This window comes from Mobula hypostoma, chromosome 22, assembly GCF_963921235.1.
Source record: "Mobula hypostoma chromosome 22, sMobHyp1.1, whole genome shotgun sequence".
In the NCBI taxonomy this organism is placed as follows: Eukaryota; Metazoa; Chordata; class Chondrichthyes; order Myliobatiformes; family Myliobatidae; genus Mobula; species Mobula hypostoma.
This window is the reverse complement of record NC_086118.1, coordinates 59827959-59844804: the sequence shown is the minus strand read 5'-3', so window position 1 is coordinate 59844804 and position 16846 is coordinate 59827959. Positions and strand designations below refer to the sequence as shown.

The 16846-nt window shown below is 44.9% G+C and overlaps 1 protein-coding gene across 1 annotated transcript; it reads left to right on the top strand.

The window, feature by feature from the left end:
• The first annotated feature begins 12980 nt into the window (after window positions 1-12980).
• tmem100a (transmembrane protein 100a) lies at window positions 12981-15939 on the top strand. Its single transcript, XM_063030879.1, has 2 exons — window positions 12981-13707; window positions 14245-15939. Exon 2 carries the CDS (start codon window positions 14316-14318, stop codon window positions 14709-14711), a length of 396 nt encoding a protein of 131 aa, XP_062886949.1. The 5' UTR covers window positions 12981-13707; window positions 14245-14315; the 3' UTR covers window positions 14712-15939.
• Window positions 15940-16846: the final 907 nt, after the last annotated feature.

Sequence of the window (16846 nt, the reverse complement as noted above, 5' to 3'; positions counted from 1 at the left end):
TCACTGTACCTCCAGGTTAAATGCCACCGGCCCTGTGGACCCTAGTCCCAGAGATTAGCTAGGGCTCTTGGATTACGTCATCACTCAGCCAGGAAACCTTCTCACCCTGAGTGGCCTGAATCGTTGGAACTGTCACCCAAGAGGGCTGTGAAGGCTCAGAAGGGTAAGCACTCTGAGACAGCTTTGCTATCCGTCAAGATCACAGCTAATCTACCTCAGTGCCATTTCCCTGCACTGTGCCCGAATTCCCTTCATGTACCAGAGACAATCAGACTCTGGCAACACACAGGACCTGCTGCAGGTACTCCATAGGTCAAACAGCATCTATAGAGGGGGATAAAGAGCCAACATTCAGGCTGAGACCCTTCACCAGGACTGAAAAGGAAGAGGCCAGACACCAGAATAAGAAGGTGGGTGGGGAGGGAAGAGGAGTACAAGCTGGCATGTGATAGGTGATGGGGAAGGTGGGTGGGGTGAAGAAAGAAGCTGGGAGGTGATAGGTGGAACAGGTAAAGAGCTGAAGAAGAAGGACTCTAATAGTAGAGGACAGTGAACCATGAAAGAAAGGAGGAGGGGAACCAGAGGGAGGTGATGTTTCTACCATTGGGTTGGAGGCTACCCAGATGGAATATGAGGTGTTGTTCCTCCACACTGAGGGTGGCCCCATCGTGGTAGTAGAGGATCTGAATTTGGCCTCATCATGGCAGTAGAGACTATCTCTGTTTTGACTGAGTCTGCACAGTGCTGCAGGAAAGAGATTCACCTTCTCTGAGTGAAAACATTTATCCTGAATGGCCTGGCCCTGACTCTGATATTGTTGTCTCTGGTCCTAGAGTCCTCAGCCAGGGGAAACGTCCTACCTGTCGAGCTCTTTAAGAATTTTGGAGGCTGCTCTCATTGTCATAAACTCCAGCAAGTGCATTCCAGTTCGACTCGATCTCTGATGCAACGTGGCACTGTAGTGTGGCAACTTGTTGCAAGCTGCTCTCAGAAGATCTGCAATGTAAAACAAAGATTTCACTGTTCTTTGGTACATGTGACAACAATAAATCAATGAATTTCCAGCGGTGCTGCCATCCTGGAACCAGTCCATTGAATCTTTCCTGCACGCCCTCCATGGCATGTACGTCCTTCCTTACAACAGTCCACCAGCACACCACAGAATGGCAATAAGACCTTCCATTTGCACCCTCCTGTAACTAGTTCCCCACCTGATTACTTGTTGCACCTGCACATCCTTCAATAAGCATACCTACCTCTTTGAACAGCAGCACTACCCAGTCTCACCGTTTAACAAATACTCTTCTGTGATGAAGCATACTCAAAACATAATTTGACGGATTTATGGATATGAAGAGAATTTAGGAACAGGGGCTTGGTGCAGGAAAATAGCTTGAAAGGTAAAGTCAAAGTAAACTTACTATAAAAGTACCTATATGTTACCGTATACTTCCTGGGATACATTTTCTTGCAGACATTCGCAGGAATGATAAAGAAATAGAGTAGAATTTATGAAAAGAATATACATAAACAAAGACTGATAAACAACCAATGTGCAGAAGAAGAGAAATTGTGCAAATATATAAATAATACTGAGAACATGAGTTGTGGAGTCCTTGAAAGTGAGTTTGTAGGGTTAGTAAGTAAAGGATGAGTCATGATCATATTGAATGAAAAAGCAGTCACATAAGTTGAGTGGCTGACAATTTCTATTCCTTTACTTCTTGAATGAGGCTTATTCAGGAAAGGCTGATACAAAATACTTTAACTTTCTTCATTAAAGTGTACTTTTGTGAACGTGGTGTACAGATTTAATGTTCATTTGGTTGTGCAAGCAGAACCAGCTGCTTTGTAAACATACCTATGTCCACTTTTACCTATGTATCAGGAATAACGGACAAATAAGTACAAATAGGTTATTGAAGAAACAGATATAAGACCATAAGGGCATAAAATATAGGAGCAGAATTAGGCCTTTTGGCCCATCGAGTCTGCTCCGCCATTTTGTCATGGCTGAACCAATATTTCTTTCAACCCCAATCACCTGCCTTCTTTTCATATCCCTTTGTGCCCTGACCAATCAAGAATCTATCAACATCTGCCTTGAATATACATAAAGATTTGGCCTCCACGGCTGCCTGTGGCAAAGTATTCTACAGATTCATCACACTCGGGCTAAAGAAATTCCTCCTCATCTCCATTCTAAAAGGGTGCCCCTTTATTCTGAGGCTGTGTCCCCTGGTCTTAGACATTCCCACCATAGAAAACATGTCCACATCCACTCTTTCGAGGTCTTTCACCATTGAATAGGTTTCAATGAGGACACCCCTCATTCTTCTGAAATCCAGTGAATACAGGCCCAGAGCCATCAAATGCTTTTCATATAACAAGCCTGGAATCATTTTTGTGAACTTCCTTTGAACCTTCTGAAATTTCAGCACATCCTTTCTAAGACAAGAAGCCCAAACCTGCTCACAATACTCCAAGAGAGGTCTCACCAGTGCTTTATAAAGTTTCAATGTTACATCTTTGCTTTTATATTCCAGTCCTCTTGAAATGAATGCTAACATTTCTCCCAAGTCGCTTTACACCTCAGTTTTTTGTATTTTCCCTCCATTTAGAAAATAGTGAACCCTTTCGTTCTACCAAAGTGCATGACCATACACTTGCCGACACTGTATTACATCTGCTGTTTCTTTACCTATTCTCCTAATCTGTCTGTCCTTCTGTAGCCTCTTTACTTCATCAAAACTACCTGCCCTTCCAGCTATCTTCATATCATTCATATTGCAACAAAGCCATCAATTCTATCATTCAAATCATTGACATATGACATAAAAATTATCGGTCCCAACACGGACCCCTGTGGAACACCACTAGTCACCAGCAGCCAGCCAGAAAAGGCTCCCTTTATTCCCACTCTTCGCCTCCTGCAAATCAGCCACTGCCTTATCCATTCTAGAATCTTTCCTGTAATACCATGAGCTCATAGCTTGTTAAGCAGCCTTATGTGTGGCACCTTGTCAAAAGCCTTCTGAAAATTCAGGAGCACAACATCAACCGATTCTCCTTTGTCTATCTTGCTTATTACTTCTTCAAAGAATTCTAACGGATTTGTCAGGCAAGCAGCCTATTTTATTATGTGCCTCCAAGTACCCTGAGACCTCATCCTTAATTATTGACTCCAACTTCTTCAAACCACTGAGGTCAGAGTAACTGGCCTATAGTTTCCTTTCTTCTGCCTCTCTCCTTTTTTGAAGAGTGGAGTAGCATTTGCAATTTTCCGGTCTTCCAGGACCATTCCAGAATCTAGTGATCTTGAAAGATCATTACCAATGCGTCCACGATCTCTTCAGCCACCTCTTTCAGAACTCTGGGGTGTACACCATCTAGTCAGGATGACTTATCTACCTTCAGACCTTTCAGTTTCCCAAGAACCTTCTCTCTAGTTACGGTAACTTTATACACTTCATGCCCCCCTGATATCTGGAACTTCCACCAATGAAGACATGCAAAATTCTTATTCAGTTCATCTGCCATTTCCTTGTCTCCCATTACAACCTCTCCAGCACCGTTTTCCAGCAGTCCAATATCCACTCTCGCCTCCCTTTTACACTTTATGTATCTGAAGAAACTTTTGGTATCCTCTTTAATATTATTGGCTAGCTTACTTACGTATTTTATCTTTACCTTCTTAATGTCTTTTTTAGTTGTCTCCTGTTGGTTTTAAAAGCTTCCCAATCCTCTTAACTTCCCACTAATTTTTGCTCTATTATGTGCCCTCTCTTTGGCTTTTATATTGACTTTGACTTCTCTTGTTAGCCACAGTCGTATCATTCTGCTTTTAGAATACTTCTTCCTCCCTGGGATGTATATATCCTGTGCCTTCCAAGTTGCTTCCAGAAATTCCAGCCATTGCTGCTCTGTTATCATCCCTGCCAGTGTTCTTTCCAATTAGTTCTGGCCAGCTCCTCTCTCATGCCTCTGTAATTTCCTTTATTCCGCTCTAATACTAATACATCTGACTTTAGCTTCTCCTTCTCGAACTTAAGGGTGAATTCTATAATATTATGATCACTTTTCCTCAGGGTTCCTTTACCCTAAGCTCTCTAATCAATTCTGGTTCATTGAACAACACCCAGGCCAGAATAGCCAATCCTGCTGTGTGGTCAACCACGAGCTACTCTAAAAAGCCATCTCGTAGGCACTCTAGAAATCCCCTCTCCTGTAATACAGCACCAACCTGATTTTCCCAATCTACCTGCATACTGAAGGTCCTCATGACCATTGTAACACTGCCCTTTTGGCATACGTTTTCTATCTCCCATTGTAATTTGTAGGCCATATCCTTCCTACTGTTTGGGGGTTGTGTACAACTCTCATCAGGGTCTTTTTACCCTTGCAGTTCGTTAGCTCTATCCACATGATTCAACACCTTCTGACTCTACGTCAACTCTTTCTAATGATTTGATTTCATTTTTTACCAACAGAGCAATGCCGCCCCCTCTGCTTTCCTGTCAGTCCTTTCGATACAATGTGTATCCTCGGATATTAAGCTCCCAGCTATAACCTTTCAGCCATGATTCAGTGATGCCTACAACATCACACCTGCCAATCTGCAACAGTGCCGCAAGCTCATCTATCTTATTCCATTCAGATACAACACTTTCAGTCCAGTGTTCACCTTTCTGATTTTGTTAGCCTTTTACATTGCAACTCGTCCTGTCAACTGCAATTTTGACCTATCAACAGCCTCTCTTCACTACACATTGCCACTCGAACACACACACAGTCCTTTAACTTTATATTCTGTGTCACAAATGTGGTATGAGCTAGCTCAATATTTTTAAAATAAATGCACTATTAATACATTTTAGAAAGTCTCTTTTTCTACTTTTTCATGTGCAAAAATGCCACCCAAATTACCTCCTGCTCCATTCCCATTATTGGACATTAGGAAAGCCATGATATAGTTAGGTTATAAGTCCTCAGTTTAGGATGGATCACTATATCATTGTGGGGTAATTTTTGTTTACGCAACGCAATGCAGACATGACTGGCTGACTTAATATGTATTACCCATCCCAAATTGTCACTGAACTGAGTGAATCTTTAGGCTATTTGAAGGGCTTTTAAGGATAAACCATGGTGCTATGGTATGGAATCACATGCAGACTAAACTGGGTAAGAATACAAGATTTCATTCCATAAAAGCCATTGCCAGACTAGTTAATTACTGTTACGTGTGCCGAGGTACAGTGAAAATTTATCCTGCACACCATTCATACAATTCATTGCAACAATGCATTGAGGCAGTACGAGGGGAAAGAATAACAATGCAGAATTATATGTTACCATTACAGAGAAAGAGCAGTGCAGGTAGGCAATAAGACCATAATATTGACTGTGAGGTCAAGAATCCATCTTATCACACAAGGGAACTGTTCCATAGTCTTATAACAGCAGGATAGAAGTTGTCCTTAGGCCTGGTAGTACGTGTCTTCAGCCTGGAGTATTCCAGGGGCTGGTTTTTGGTCCTCCATTGCTCACTATTTACATTAATAACCTGGAGGAGGTAGCAAAATATAAGACTTCCAAGTTTGCTGATGATATGAAAGTACACGGAAGAGTGCCTTGTGATAAGGACATTGGATTAATACTGCAGACAGGCTGAGTGACTGGGTTGAGAATGGCAAATGAAATATAATCCCAACAAAAGTGAAATGATGCAGTTGGGGAGTGTTTATGTGGCCAGGACATATTGCACACTCTGAATGGTAGGGACTGAGGGAGTACTGACTTTGGTGTGCAGGTCTACGATCCTTGAAAGTAGCAGTGCAGATAGATAATGTGGTTAAGAATGGAAATGGGATACTGGCCTTCATCAGTTGAGGCACTGTAGTTATGTTCCATCTCTATAAAACATTGGTCAGACCTCAGCTGGTGTACTGAGTGCACTGAGTGTACTGAGCTCATCACCCTATTTTGTGTTTGTCCATCGTCGACCTCGATGAGGACCTCGACACCATTATGATGGTATTGAGACTAGCGCGTGATTTGGATGGAAGTGAGGGAGAGTTGTGCACTGTCAGCCTCACTCTCTCTTCCCAATTTCCATCTGGATCCAGTGGCAAGACAGAGTCGAGACGGCTGGAGATGGGACTAGACGCAGTGGATGACTGGGATGTCTTCTGTGTCTTGTCCTGTTCCACAACGCTTGCAGAGACCGCCTTCTTGACCGTTGGACCTTCCATTGGTCTCGTCCGCTCAATCCGCCGGAGTTTGTCTTCACATGCTGGGATAGACATCTCCCTGTCTCACCGAGGGATTGAGACCCGTCGGCTACCCTCACCTGGTTTAGCCGGCTTGTCGAAGCCGTTGCCCGGGGTGTGGCTGCTGTCGCATACAAAGAGCTACGGGGAGCCACAGGTGAGAGCTGAGTGCCAGGTGGGGACCAAAGGAGGACTAACTGCCTTGAAAAGGACACGACACTCCCCCCACCAGAGGTGCTACCCTTCCCTGACACCCGATACACCCCACCATAGACTGGCTGTGAAAGAGCTTGAAAGAGTGCGGAAGAGATTTACCAGGAGGTTGCCTGGGTTGGAGGAGACATTAGGTCTACTTTTCCTGGAGAGGAAAAGAATATGAGGGGACATAATTGAGGTGTATAAAATGACAAGGATAAGATAGACCACAGAGATCCTTTCTTCTTCTCAACGGTAAATAAAACTATAGGACCTAGATTAAGGATAAGGAGTAAAAGATTTCAAGAAGATTTGAGGGGGATCCTTTTTATATAGAGAGTGGTCAATACCTGGAATGAACTAACGGAGAGTGTGGAGGAAGCAGAACTGCTAATTGCACTTAAGAAGAATCATCCAGGCTTTTAAGGGCGATGGTCTTGTTATGGAAGATGGGGTTAATGTGGATGGGTGCCGACTGGTGGGCCTGCACATCCTTCTTGTAATATGGTGACCAGAACCGCACCCAAGGTGCCCTAACCAAAGTTTCGTACAGCTGCAGTATGACTTCCCAATTTTTGTACTCAGTGCCCTAATTGACAAAAGATAACATGCCATTTGCCTTCTTTGTCACATTATCTACTTGTTTTGCCACTTTAGAGGGGTTATGTACTTGTATCCCACAATCAATCTGTACAATAGTGATCCTAAGTGTCCTGCCATTTCCTGCTGCATTTGTTGTTACACTTCTCCAGATTAAACTCTATCTGCCATGTCTTCACCCAAATTTCTAACTGATCTATACCCAGATGTATCATTTCACAACTTTCTTCACTCTGCACAACTCCTTCATTTTCATGGCATCTACAAAGTCACTAATTGGACCACCTACACGTTTCCTCAATCATTAATCATTACCATCACTGATCCTTGTGTAGCGCCACTGCTCAGACTCCCAGTCATAAAACATCTCTCCACCACTATCGTCTTCCTTCTATGACAAAGCCAACCTTTGTCATATTTACCAACTCACTATGGATCCCAGGTGCCTTGATCTCCTTAACCAACCTATCAAGTAGTCAATATCCACTGTTCTACCCTCATTAATCAGCTTTGTCATTTTCTCAAAAATCTCTATCAAATTTGTGAGACAGGACCTCACCACAGAAAGCCATGCTGAATACCTGCAATAGGTCCAGGCTTTATTGAATGAGAGTAAATTCAGTCCCCAAGAATCTTCTCCACTGATTTCCCCACTCTGATGCAAAGCTCACTGGCCTATAATTTCTTAGTTTGTCCATTACCTGCTTTTAACTGCTTGTGTGTATGAACGCAAACACGAGGAATTCTGCAGATGCTGCAAATTCAAGCAACACAGCTAGTAAGAGATTTGAAAGTGGGAGTCTCTTACTAGTTCTTCCTTCAGTTAGTCCTGACGAAGGGTCTCAGCCTGAAACGTCGACTGTACCTCTTCCTAGAGATGCTGCCTGGCCTGCTGCGTTCACCAGCAACTTCGATGTGTGTTGTGTGTATGAATCTCTGTTACTTACATGAATTAGATAATGTTTGTGCCTGTGTTTCTATGTTTACGAGGATATGAGAGAGGGTGTGTGATCTCAGTTCCATGATTTACTTTTGCCACGTAACCCACCCAATGACCTCGATTTGTGGAGTCTCCAGATGAGGTTTCTAAAGGGCGTTGGGCTGCAAATGCAGAGCAGCCAAATCCCATTGCTCTTCCTTGTCCAACTTTGACAGATGTACATCTCCCAGCAGTGGGTCACACAGCTGTAAGAACAGAGGGGGTGCAGCAAACAGTTCAACCCTCTTGGCAAACTCAGCACACACATTCCTCAAGAATTGCAACCTGCAACCCTTTTACAAGCTGCAATGGATTAGCAATTGTGTCGGTATGTTTCCAAAGATTGAGCACAGAACATGTGGCTGCACTGACCAGGATTAGTTATGATGAAAGTTTGGCTCAGCTGCAATTGTTTCCTTTCGAGCTGAGGGGTGACTTAGTTACAATGTGCAAAACTATGAGAGGCCTAGATGAGTTGAAAGGGTGGACCCATTTCTTCTAGCAGGGGTAATATTGTCAAATAAATTTTTACCCCCAAGGGATGGAGAAGGAGGCCTGAAATTCACAGTCTGGTCAAGCCAGATGTCCTTGTCACAGTTAAAAAGTATTGTACCCTACAATACAAAGAGGACAAATAAAGAGCATGCTGGAATGATTCAGTAGGTCGAGCGGTATCTTTGGAGGCAAAAGTTGTAAGTCAAATTATTGGGTTGAGACAATACATCAGAACTGTGAGGAAAGAAGACAGATTGCCAGTACATAACAAAGGCAGCAGATGAGGGTTGAGGCTAGCAACTGATAGGTGGACCTGCAGTGGATGATGGACAGATGGCACCGGATGGTGCAACGAACAAAGAGAGAAGATAATGAGGTGGACACAGGGGTCTGAGTGACCTAAAATCAGAAAATTCAACTGCCCATACCATTGAGTTGTAAATGATTTTAATCTATCTAGGCCTTTCATATACTATAGATCACATGACATAGGATCAGAATCAGGCCATTCAGCCCATTGAATCTGCTCTGCCATTCCATCATGACTGATTTATTATCCCTCTCAATCCTATTTTCCCTGTAACCTTTGACGCTATTTAAACAAGATCCTTTCAACCTCTGCCTTAAATATACCCAATGAACTGGCCTGCACAGCTGTCTGTGGCAATGAATTCCACAGCCTCACCACCCTCTGCCTGAGGAAGTTTTTCCTCATCTCTGTTCTAAATGGACACCCTTCCCCAAGTCTGAGGTTGTGCCCTCTGGTCCCAGACTCCCCCACTATAGGAAACATCCTCTTTACATCTGCACATCTAAGGTTTTCAATATTCAACAGGTTTCAATGAGATCCCCTCTCATTTTTCTAAACTCCAGTGAGTACAGGCACAGAGCCATCAAACAGTGCTCATCTGTTAACTCTTTCATTCCTATGATCATTCTCATGAACTTCCTCTGAACCCTCTTCAATGCCAGAAGATCTTTTCTTAGATAATGGGCCCAAAACTACTCACAATACTCCAAGTGCAGTCTGCCCAATGCCTTATAAAGCCTCAGTATTACATTTGCTTTTGTATTCTAGTCCTCTCAAAATGAATGAATAATGAATGCTGTAATTAAGATTCCCCTCAGCTTGTCCTGTTTCAAAGGAAACAACTCCAGCTGAGCCAAACTGACACAGAGTCATACAACACAGAGCACACACAAAATGTTGGAGGAACTCAGCAGGCCAAGCAGCATCTATGGAAAAAAGTACAGTCAAAGTTTTGGGCCGAGACCTTTCGGCAGGATTGGAGAAAAAAAGGATGAAGAGTAGATTTCAAAGGTGGGAGAGGAGAGAGAGGACACAAGGTGATGGATGAAATCGGGGGGGGGGGGAAATGAAGTAAACAGCTGGGAAGTTGATTGGTGAAACAGATACAGGACTGGAGGAGGGGGAGTCTGATAGGTGGGGATAGAAAGCTATTGAAGGAGAAGGGGGGAGAAGGAGCACCAGAAGGAGGTGATGGGCAGGCAAGGAGAAGGTAAGAGAGGAAAAAGGGGATGGGGACTGGTAAAGGAGAGGGTGGGGCATTACCAAAAGTTCGAGAAATTGATGTTTATGCCATCAAGTTGGCGCCTACCCAGATGGAATATAAAATGTTGTTTCTACAATCTGAGGAGGCTATATAGATGGACATATCGGAATCGGAATCGGAATGGGAAGTGGAATTAAAATGTGTGGCCACTGGGAGTTCCCACTTCTTCTGGCGGTCAGAGCTCGGCAAAGTGGTCTCCCAATCTACGTTAGGTCTCACTGATATACAGGAGGCCACTCCAGGAGTACCGGACACAGCATATGTCCCAACAGACTCACAGGTGAAGTGTCGCATCACCTGGAAGGACTGTTTGGGGCCCTGAATGGTAGTGAGGGAGGAGCTGTATAGGCAGGTGTAGCACTTATTCCACTTGCAGGTTTAAGTGCCAAGAGGGAGACCAGTGAGGAGGGACGAATGGACAAAGGAGTCGTGTAGGGAGCACTGAGGCTGTCTACAAGAAGGGTCAGAGCCTTCTCTATTTCCTGAGGAGACTGAGGTCCTTTAACATCTGTCAGACGATGCTGAGGATGTTCTATGAGTCTGTGGTGGCCAGTGCTATCATGTTTGCTGTTGTGTGCTGGGGCAGCAGGCTGAGGGTAGCAGACACCAGCAGAATCAACAAACTTATTCGTAAGGCCAGTGATGTTGTGGGGATGGAACTGGACTCTCTCACGGTGGTGTCTGAAAAGAGGATGCTGTCCAAGTTGCATGCCATCTTGGACAATGTCTCCCATTCACTACATAATGGACTGGTTGGGCACAGGAGTACATTCAGACAGAGACTCATTCCACCGAGATGCAACACAGAGTGTCATAGGAAGTCATTCCTGCCTGTGGCCATCAAACTTTACAACTCCTCCCTTGGAGGGTCAGACATCCTGAGCCAATAGGCTGGTCCTGGACTTATTTCCTGGCATAATTTACATATTACTATTTAACTATTTATGGTTTTATTACTATTTAATTATTTATGGTGCAACTGTAACGAAAACCAATTTCCCCCGGGATCAATAAAGTATGACTATGACTATCCCTGCGGAAAGCAGAAAATAGGGGAGGGAAAGGTGTACTTGGTGGTGGGATCCTGTGGGAGATGGCAGAAGTTCGGAGAAGTATGTGCTGGACGCAGAGGTTGTTGGGGTGGTAGTTAAGGACAGGAGGAACCCTAGCCCTGTTAGGGTGTAGGGAGGATGGGGTAAGGGCAGATGTGTGCGAAATGGAAGAGATGCGGTTGAGGGCAGTGTTGATGATGGATGAAGGGTATCAGTGAGACCCAACGTAGATTGGGAGACCATTTCCTGAGTATCTACACTCCGTCTGCCAGAAGAAGCGAAAACTCTCAGTAGTCACCCATTTAAATTCCACTTCTCATTCCCATTCCCATTACGATATATCAATCCATGGCCTCCTCTACTGTTGTGATGAGGCCACACTCAGGTTAGTGGCACAACACCTTATATTCCGTCTGGGTAGCCTCCAACCTGATGGCATGAACACTGATTTCTCAAACTTCCAATAACGCCCTGCCCTCTCCTTCACCATCCCCTCTTCCTCTCACCTTATCTCCTTGCCTGCCCATCATCTCCCTCTAGTGCCCTTCCTCCCCCCACTTTCTTTCTTCTATGGCCTTCTATCCCCACCTATCAGACTCCCCCCTCCTCCAGCCCTGTATCTGTTTCACCAATCAACTTCCCAGCTATTTACTTCATTCCTCCCCCTCCTGGTCTCAGCTATTACCTTGTTTCTCTCTCCCCCCCAACACCACCTTTTTAAATCTACTCCTCGTCTTTTTTCTTCAGTCTTGCCGAAGGGTCTCAGCCCGAAACATTGACTGTACTTTTTTCCATAGAAGCTACCTGGCCTGCTGAGTTCCTCCAGCATTTTGTGTGCGCTGCTCGGATTTCCAGCACCTGCAGAACCTCTCTTGTTTGTGATTTGAATACAACACAGAAACAAGCCTTCAGCCTGACTCATCCATGCCAACCAAAATACCTGTCCGTGCTAATGTTGTTTTCTTGCATTTTGGCCATATTTCCCTATTCCTTTGCTATCCGTGTGTACATACTTTGATAATAAATGAACTTCGAACTTTAGTTTCCCACTATTGCTATATACTGGTGATAGTGTACTGCTATATACTGTCTCTCAGTCTCCACCCAAAACAGCAACTTACACTTTTTGCCCCTGCAAATGCCGCTGAGTTCTTCCAGTGTTTCATATTCCAGCATCTGATGTCTCTTTTCTGTTCCTATCAATGGAAAATGGGGTTAGGGTGGGTAGATCTTGTGGTCTTCACCCATCACCTCTCAGCCTCTGTCTCTAACTCCAGTCTTTCCTCCCCCACCTTTCTCCACCTGCTCGAACTTGACTCGCAATCTGCCTCATGACGAACTTGTCTGCCTGCACTGCTCTCTCTCTCTCCGCAACTGTATCACCTCATTCTGCACTGTTATTGACTGCCTCAGTGCAAGGAAAATTCAACACATTAGGGTTATGAAATGATCTGTATGGATGGCATGCAAAGTATAGGCAACAATATTAAACTAATGCATTCAAATCCACCCATCACTTGCCAGCTCTTGCCCCGGCCTCCCTCTCACCTTTCTACTGGCTGCTGCTCTCTAATCTTCCAGCCCCGGCAGAGGGCCTTGCCCAAAAAAGCTAACTATTTCCCTCCACCGATCCTGCTGGATCTGTCGAGTTCCTGCAGCATTTTGTTTGTGCTCCAGGTTCCAGCGATACAGCCTCTTGTGTCTCTCTAATGACTCGAGGTAATTGCTGCAGACCCAGCTGGCAATGAGAATATATGTGGAATTGTGTCAGGTTTGTGTTTGTCAGAGGATAGACGGGTCAGAATGTGAAAGACTGGATGCGTGAATACAAAGTGTTCATGAGTTTTGTTTTGCGTAGTGGGAGGTGGCAGTGGTCCCCCTGAGCAGGAGTGAGAGAAGTTGAGCCTCCCAGCCTGCCTCAGCCCCTGTCTCCTGATCAGTTTCACTTCATGCGCCTTGTGTCTTTAAAGGCAGATTTCAGGAACACAGGAAGGGATGAAAATGTAAAGGCAACCCCTTTAATGGGCGGTAACATCCAGCATTGACTCTGGACCCTGATCGTTTCTCTGTCTCTGGAGATGGGAACTTGGCTTTGCCTAGCGACAAGCAATAATTCCTACTTTTAGTAATTTAATGTATTATAATAAATTGCTAATATGTTAACGTTTTCTTGCTGAGGCGGCTTTCTTTGAAGTTGGTGGGATGTCTTTGCCTAACACACACTATTTGAAATAAGCGGTAGTTACAGAAAGGACAAGTTCTTCGTGCCAAGACTGAAAAGCAGGGCCGTGGGGTTAATACAGAGAGATAGGAGGGTGGGGAGAGTCCGAGCGCAGCGCAGTGCAGCAAGGACTGAGATCGGGACCCGGCGCCGGACAGTAGAAACGCCGTCGGAGGTTATATTTTCCCTACCCAATGCCGTCCTGCTAAATGTACCTGAGCAGCGATTGCGAGCCCGCCTGCCAGTACCATAGTGCGCAACGTCTGGCGACTGCAAGGAACCAGAAAACTGAGAGCAGCGACTGGAAGCGGCATTAAAGGTAAGTGCGTGAATTCCCAAACAAGTAAACCAGCGGCGCTCGGTCCGGGACATCCCCGGAGAAGCGACTCAGTGGACCATCTGCCTGAGAGGGAGTTTGAGCGGGGGTCTAGAGAAAGTGTCGTGGATCGGGAGTACATGCACGTGAATTTATTGTGAACAACCCGCGTTATCATTACAGCAAATCAGTAACAGAAGGGATTCTGCAGATGCTGGGAACCCGGAGTAACACATAGAAGACGCTGGGGGAACTCAGCAGGCCAGGCAGTTTCTAAGGAAAGAAACGAACTGTCGATGTTTCAGTCCTGATGAAAGGTCTCAGCCTGAATCCTCTCCATGGATGCTGCCTGACCTTCTGAGTTCCTCCAGCATTTTGTGTGCGTTACTCTTATCGTTGTAGCTGTGTTATAGGTTCGTTTTGGCGATGATACACAGATTACCCGCGCCTCTCTCCCAGCCGTCCACTCTGTGTAAAATGTTACTCTGGTGGCTCAGTACCCTGGTGAACTATAAACAATCTTACTGTCTCTGAACCTAGATCCAGAGAGGTACCAGCTGGGCGTTATGGACGTCTGAAGAGAGAACAGAAACGAAATCGGAAAGTCAAGGATGATAGAGGAAGCGGTGAAGGAGATGCCGGGGCTACCGGTGCTTCCCAGCATCCCGGATAAAGGATCTGACTGTCCGCCCCCCGCGGCCGATCAACTCCTGGGCCGCCAGGGCCAGCTGACGGCAGCCACCGGTGGGGCCGAACTGTCCTGCTCCAAGTGCACTGTGCCCTTTGGCCTGGTCATTCTCATTACTGGCATGGTGGTTACTGCTGTTGCCTACAGTTTCAACTCGCATGGTTCAGTCATCTCGGTGTTTGGGCTTGTCCTGCTGGCACTGGGATTCCTCCTGGTGATCTCCAGTGCAGTGTGCTGGAGAGTAAGACAGTGCAGAAAGCGAGCCAGGAGGAGGGAAAGTCAGACTGCACTAATGACCAGCAGAGAAATGATCATCTAGGAAACATTCTCCCTGCATTCAAGAAGTCCAAGCCACTTTACCTGGGTCCGAAAGCCACTGGTGGAAATTTGAACTCAAGGAAGTTTGCGATGACAATATAACATGGATTGTCCAACGCCGGGTTTAACAATACTCCTCAATGTCGATCCTTCTCAAGAATTCGTGTAACAAAAAGAAATTCTCTATTATCTCTTCATCAAATTAAGGCCTCAAGTTAAGGTCTTGAATTGGGGGAAAGCTAATTTCAATCGCATAAATGTGGACTTGGCAAACAACAAATTTCACGACATATCCCTGTGATATTACACCTGATTGTGATTCTGATTCAGTGCCGTCCTGTCAGCTGAGGCAAAATGGAGCTATTCTCAGAACCTAGGATTCAAAGGAACCGAGCAATTAATTATTCGCCTCTAATTGTGTGAGTGTCAGCGAGATCCAGACAGCTGCCAGTGCCGAACTGGAACTCCCACTGTGTAAATTTGTACTAATTTATTGACACCTCTGTTCTCGCACACGACGGACTCTGTCGCAGTTACCCGGGATGCCCCTTGTCAAAAAATGTTTAAACACGTAAATGTTCTTCTACCTCCTAGTTTTCATAGTGTCCGTCTGTCTGTCTGTCAGTCTCTCTCTCCCCCTCTCTCTCTCCCCACCAACATGCGCTCACTCTGTAGTAGTTTCCCTGCTCTCTCCAATACTGCCGCTCTTAAAACCGCTCACCACAGGTCAGGGGAACTCCCGCTTTTACTTCATTAACCTGTGTCACAATTGTTTCGACGATTTAAATTGACTAATTGTCTTTTTTTTAATAAGAGAAATGTAGTTGTTCGATAATTCTCTCCATCTAACATAAATCAACGTGAAGCTAAATTAACTGTCAGTTGCAAACAGTATTTCAGTACTGCTGTGCTCCTGTCCCCGCCCCGCCTCCGCCGTGCCTATGTCCCATACTTGCCCATTTCAATACTGTATCTCGCCTGCCCCAACCACCCTCCGAAGTCCTGATAGTCCAGTTTCCTAGTTTCACTTTGATCATCCTAGGGTCAGCTTCAAGTGGCGCGCGTGAATTTAATGGGACCTCGAATCAGTGTATATTTTCGTGAAGTATTTAATGGCACATGTTTCTGAATACCTTCTCTCGGAACGGTACACCAGCTTACCAAATAAAAGTCCTGTTTCACTGCCCCGGCACTGGCCTCTGCCTCTTTTCATGAATAAAGTTCTACAACTGTTTGGATAGCATTTTTAGGTACAACAACCACTCAAGGTTAGTGAGAGAGAACAAATAAGGTGGCATGCCCATCGCCAAATCCAAACCTTTTCCCTATCACCAAGCACTCTGCCAATCAAACAACTGTTTAGGCAGAAACTGTCCTTTCAGCCCACCTCTTTGCCCATCTACACTAATTCCATTTGCTCAGCTTCTATACAATGCAGTCTAAATGCTTTTTAAAAATCCTGATCCTATCTGACTGCACCACATCCTCTGGCAGTCAGTTCCAGATGTCAACCACTCTCAGTAAAACACTTGGCCTTAAAATCCCCTTTAAAGGCTTAAGGGGTTTAGACCGTTGCAAGAAACATAAGGTTGTTATAGTAGGTAATTTTAACTTTTCAAATATTTATTGTGAATCCCATACTGTAAAAAGATTAGATGGGATAGAGTTTGTCAAATGTGTTCAGGAAAGTTTCCTCAATCAGTATGTAGAATCCCAATAAGAGAGTGTGCGATACTTGATCTGCTATTGGGAAATGAGACAAGGCAGGTGGCAGAAGTTTGTGTAGGGGAACACTTTGTATCACAGTGCCATTAGTTTCAAGGTACATATGCAAAAAGATAGGTCTGTTCCATGGGTTGAGATTCTAAATTGGAGAAAGGCTAATTTTGATGGTATCAGAAAGGATCTGGCAAATGTGGATTGGGGCAGGCTGTTTTTTGGCAAAGGTTTACTTGGTAAGTGGGAGACCTTCAAGAGTGAAATGTTGAGAGTACAAGACTCATATGTGCCTGACAGAATAAAAGGTAAAGATAATAGGTGAAGGGAGCCTTGGTTTTCAAGAGACATTGAGAGTCTGATTAAAAAGAAGAGGAGGCGCATAGCAGTTATAGGCAAGTAGGAACAACTGAGGTGCTT

Bases quoted from the DNA above. Each gene is read 5' to 3' on its own strand.
- tmem100a (XM_063030879.1), top strand. From the start codon at position 14,316: ATGATAGAGGAAGCGGTGAAGGAGATGCCGGGGCTACCGGTGCTTCCC.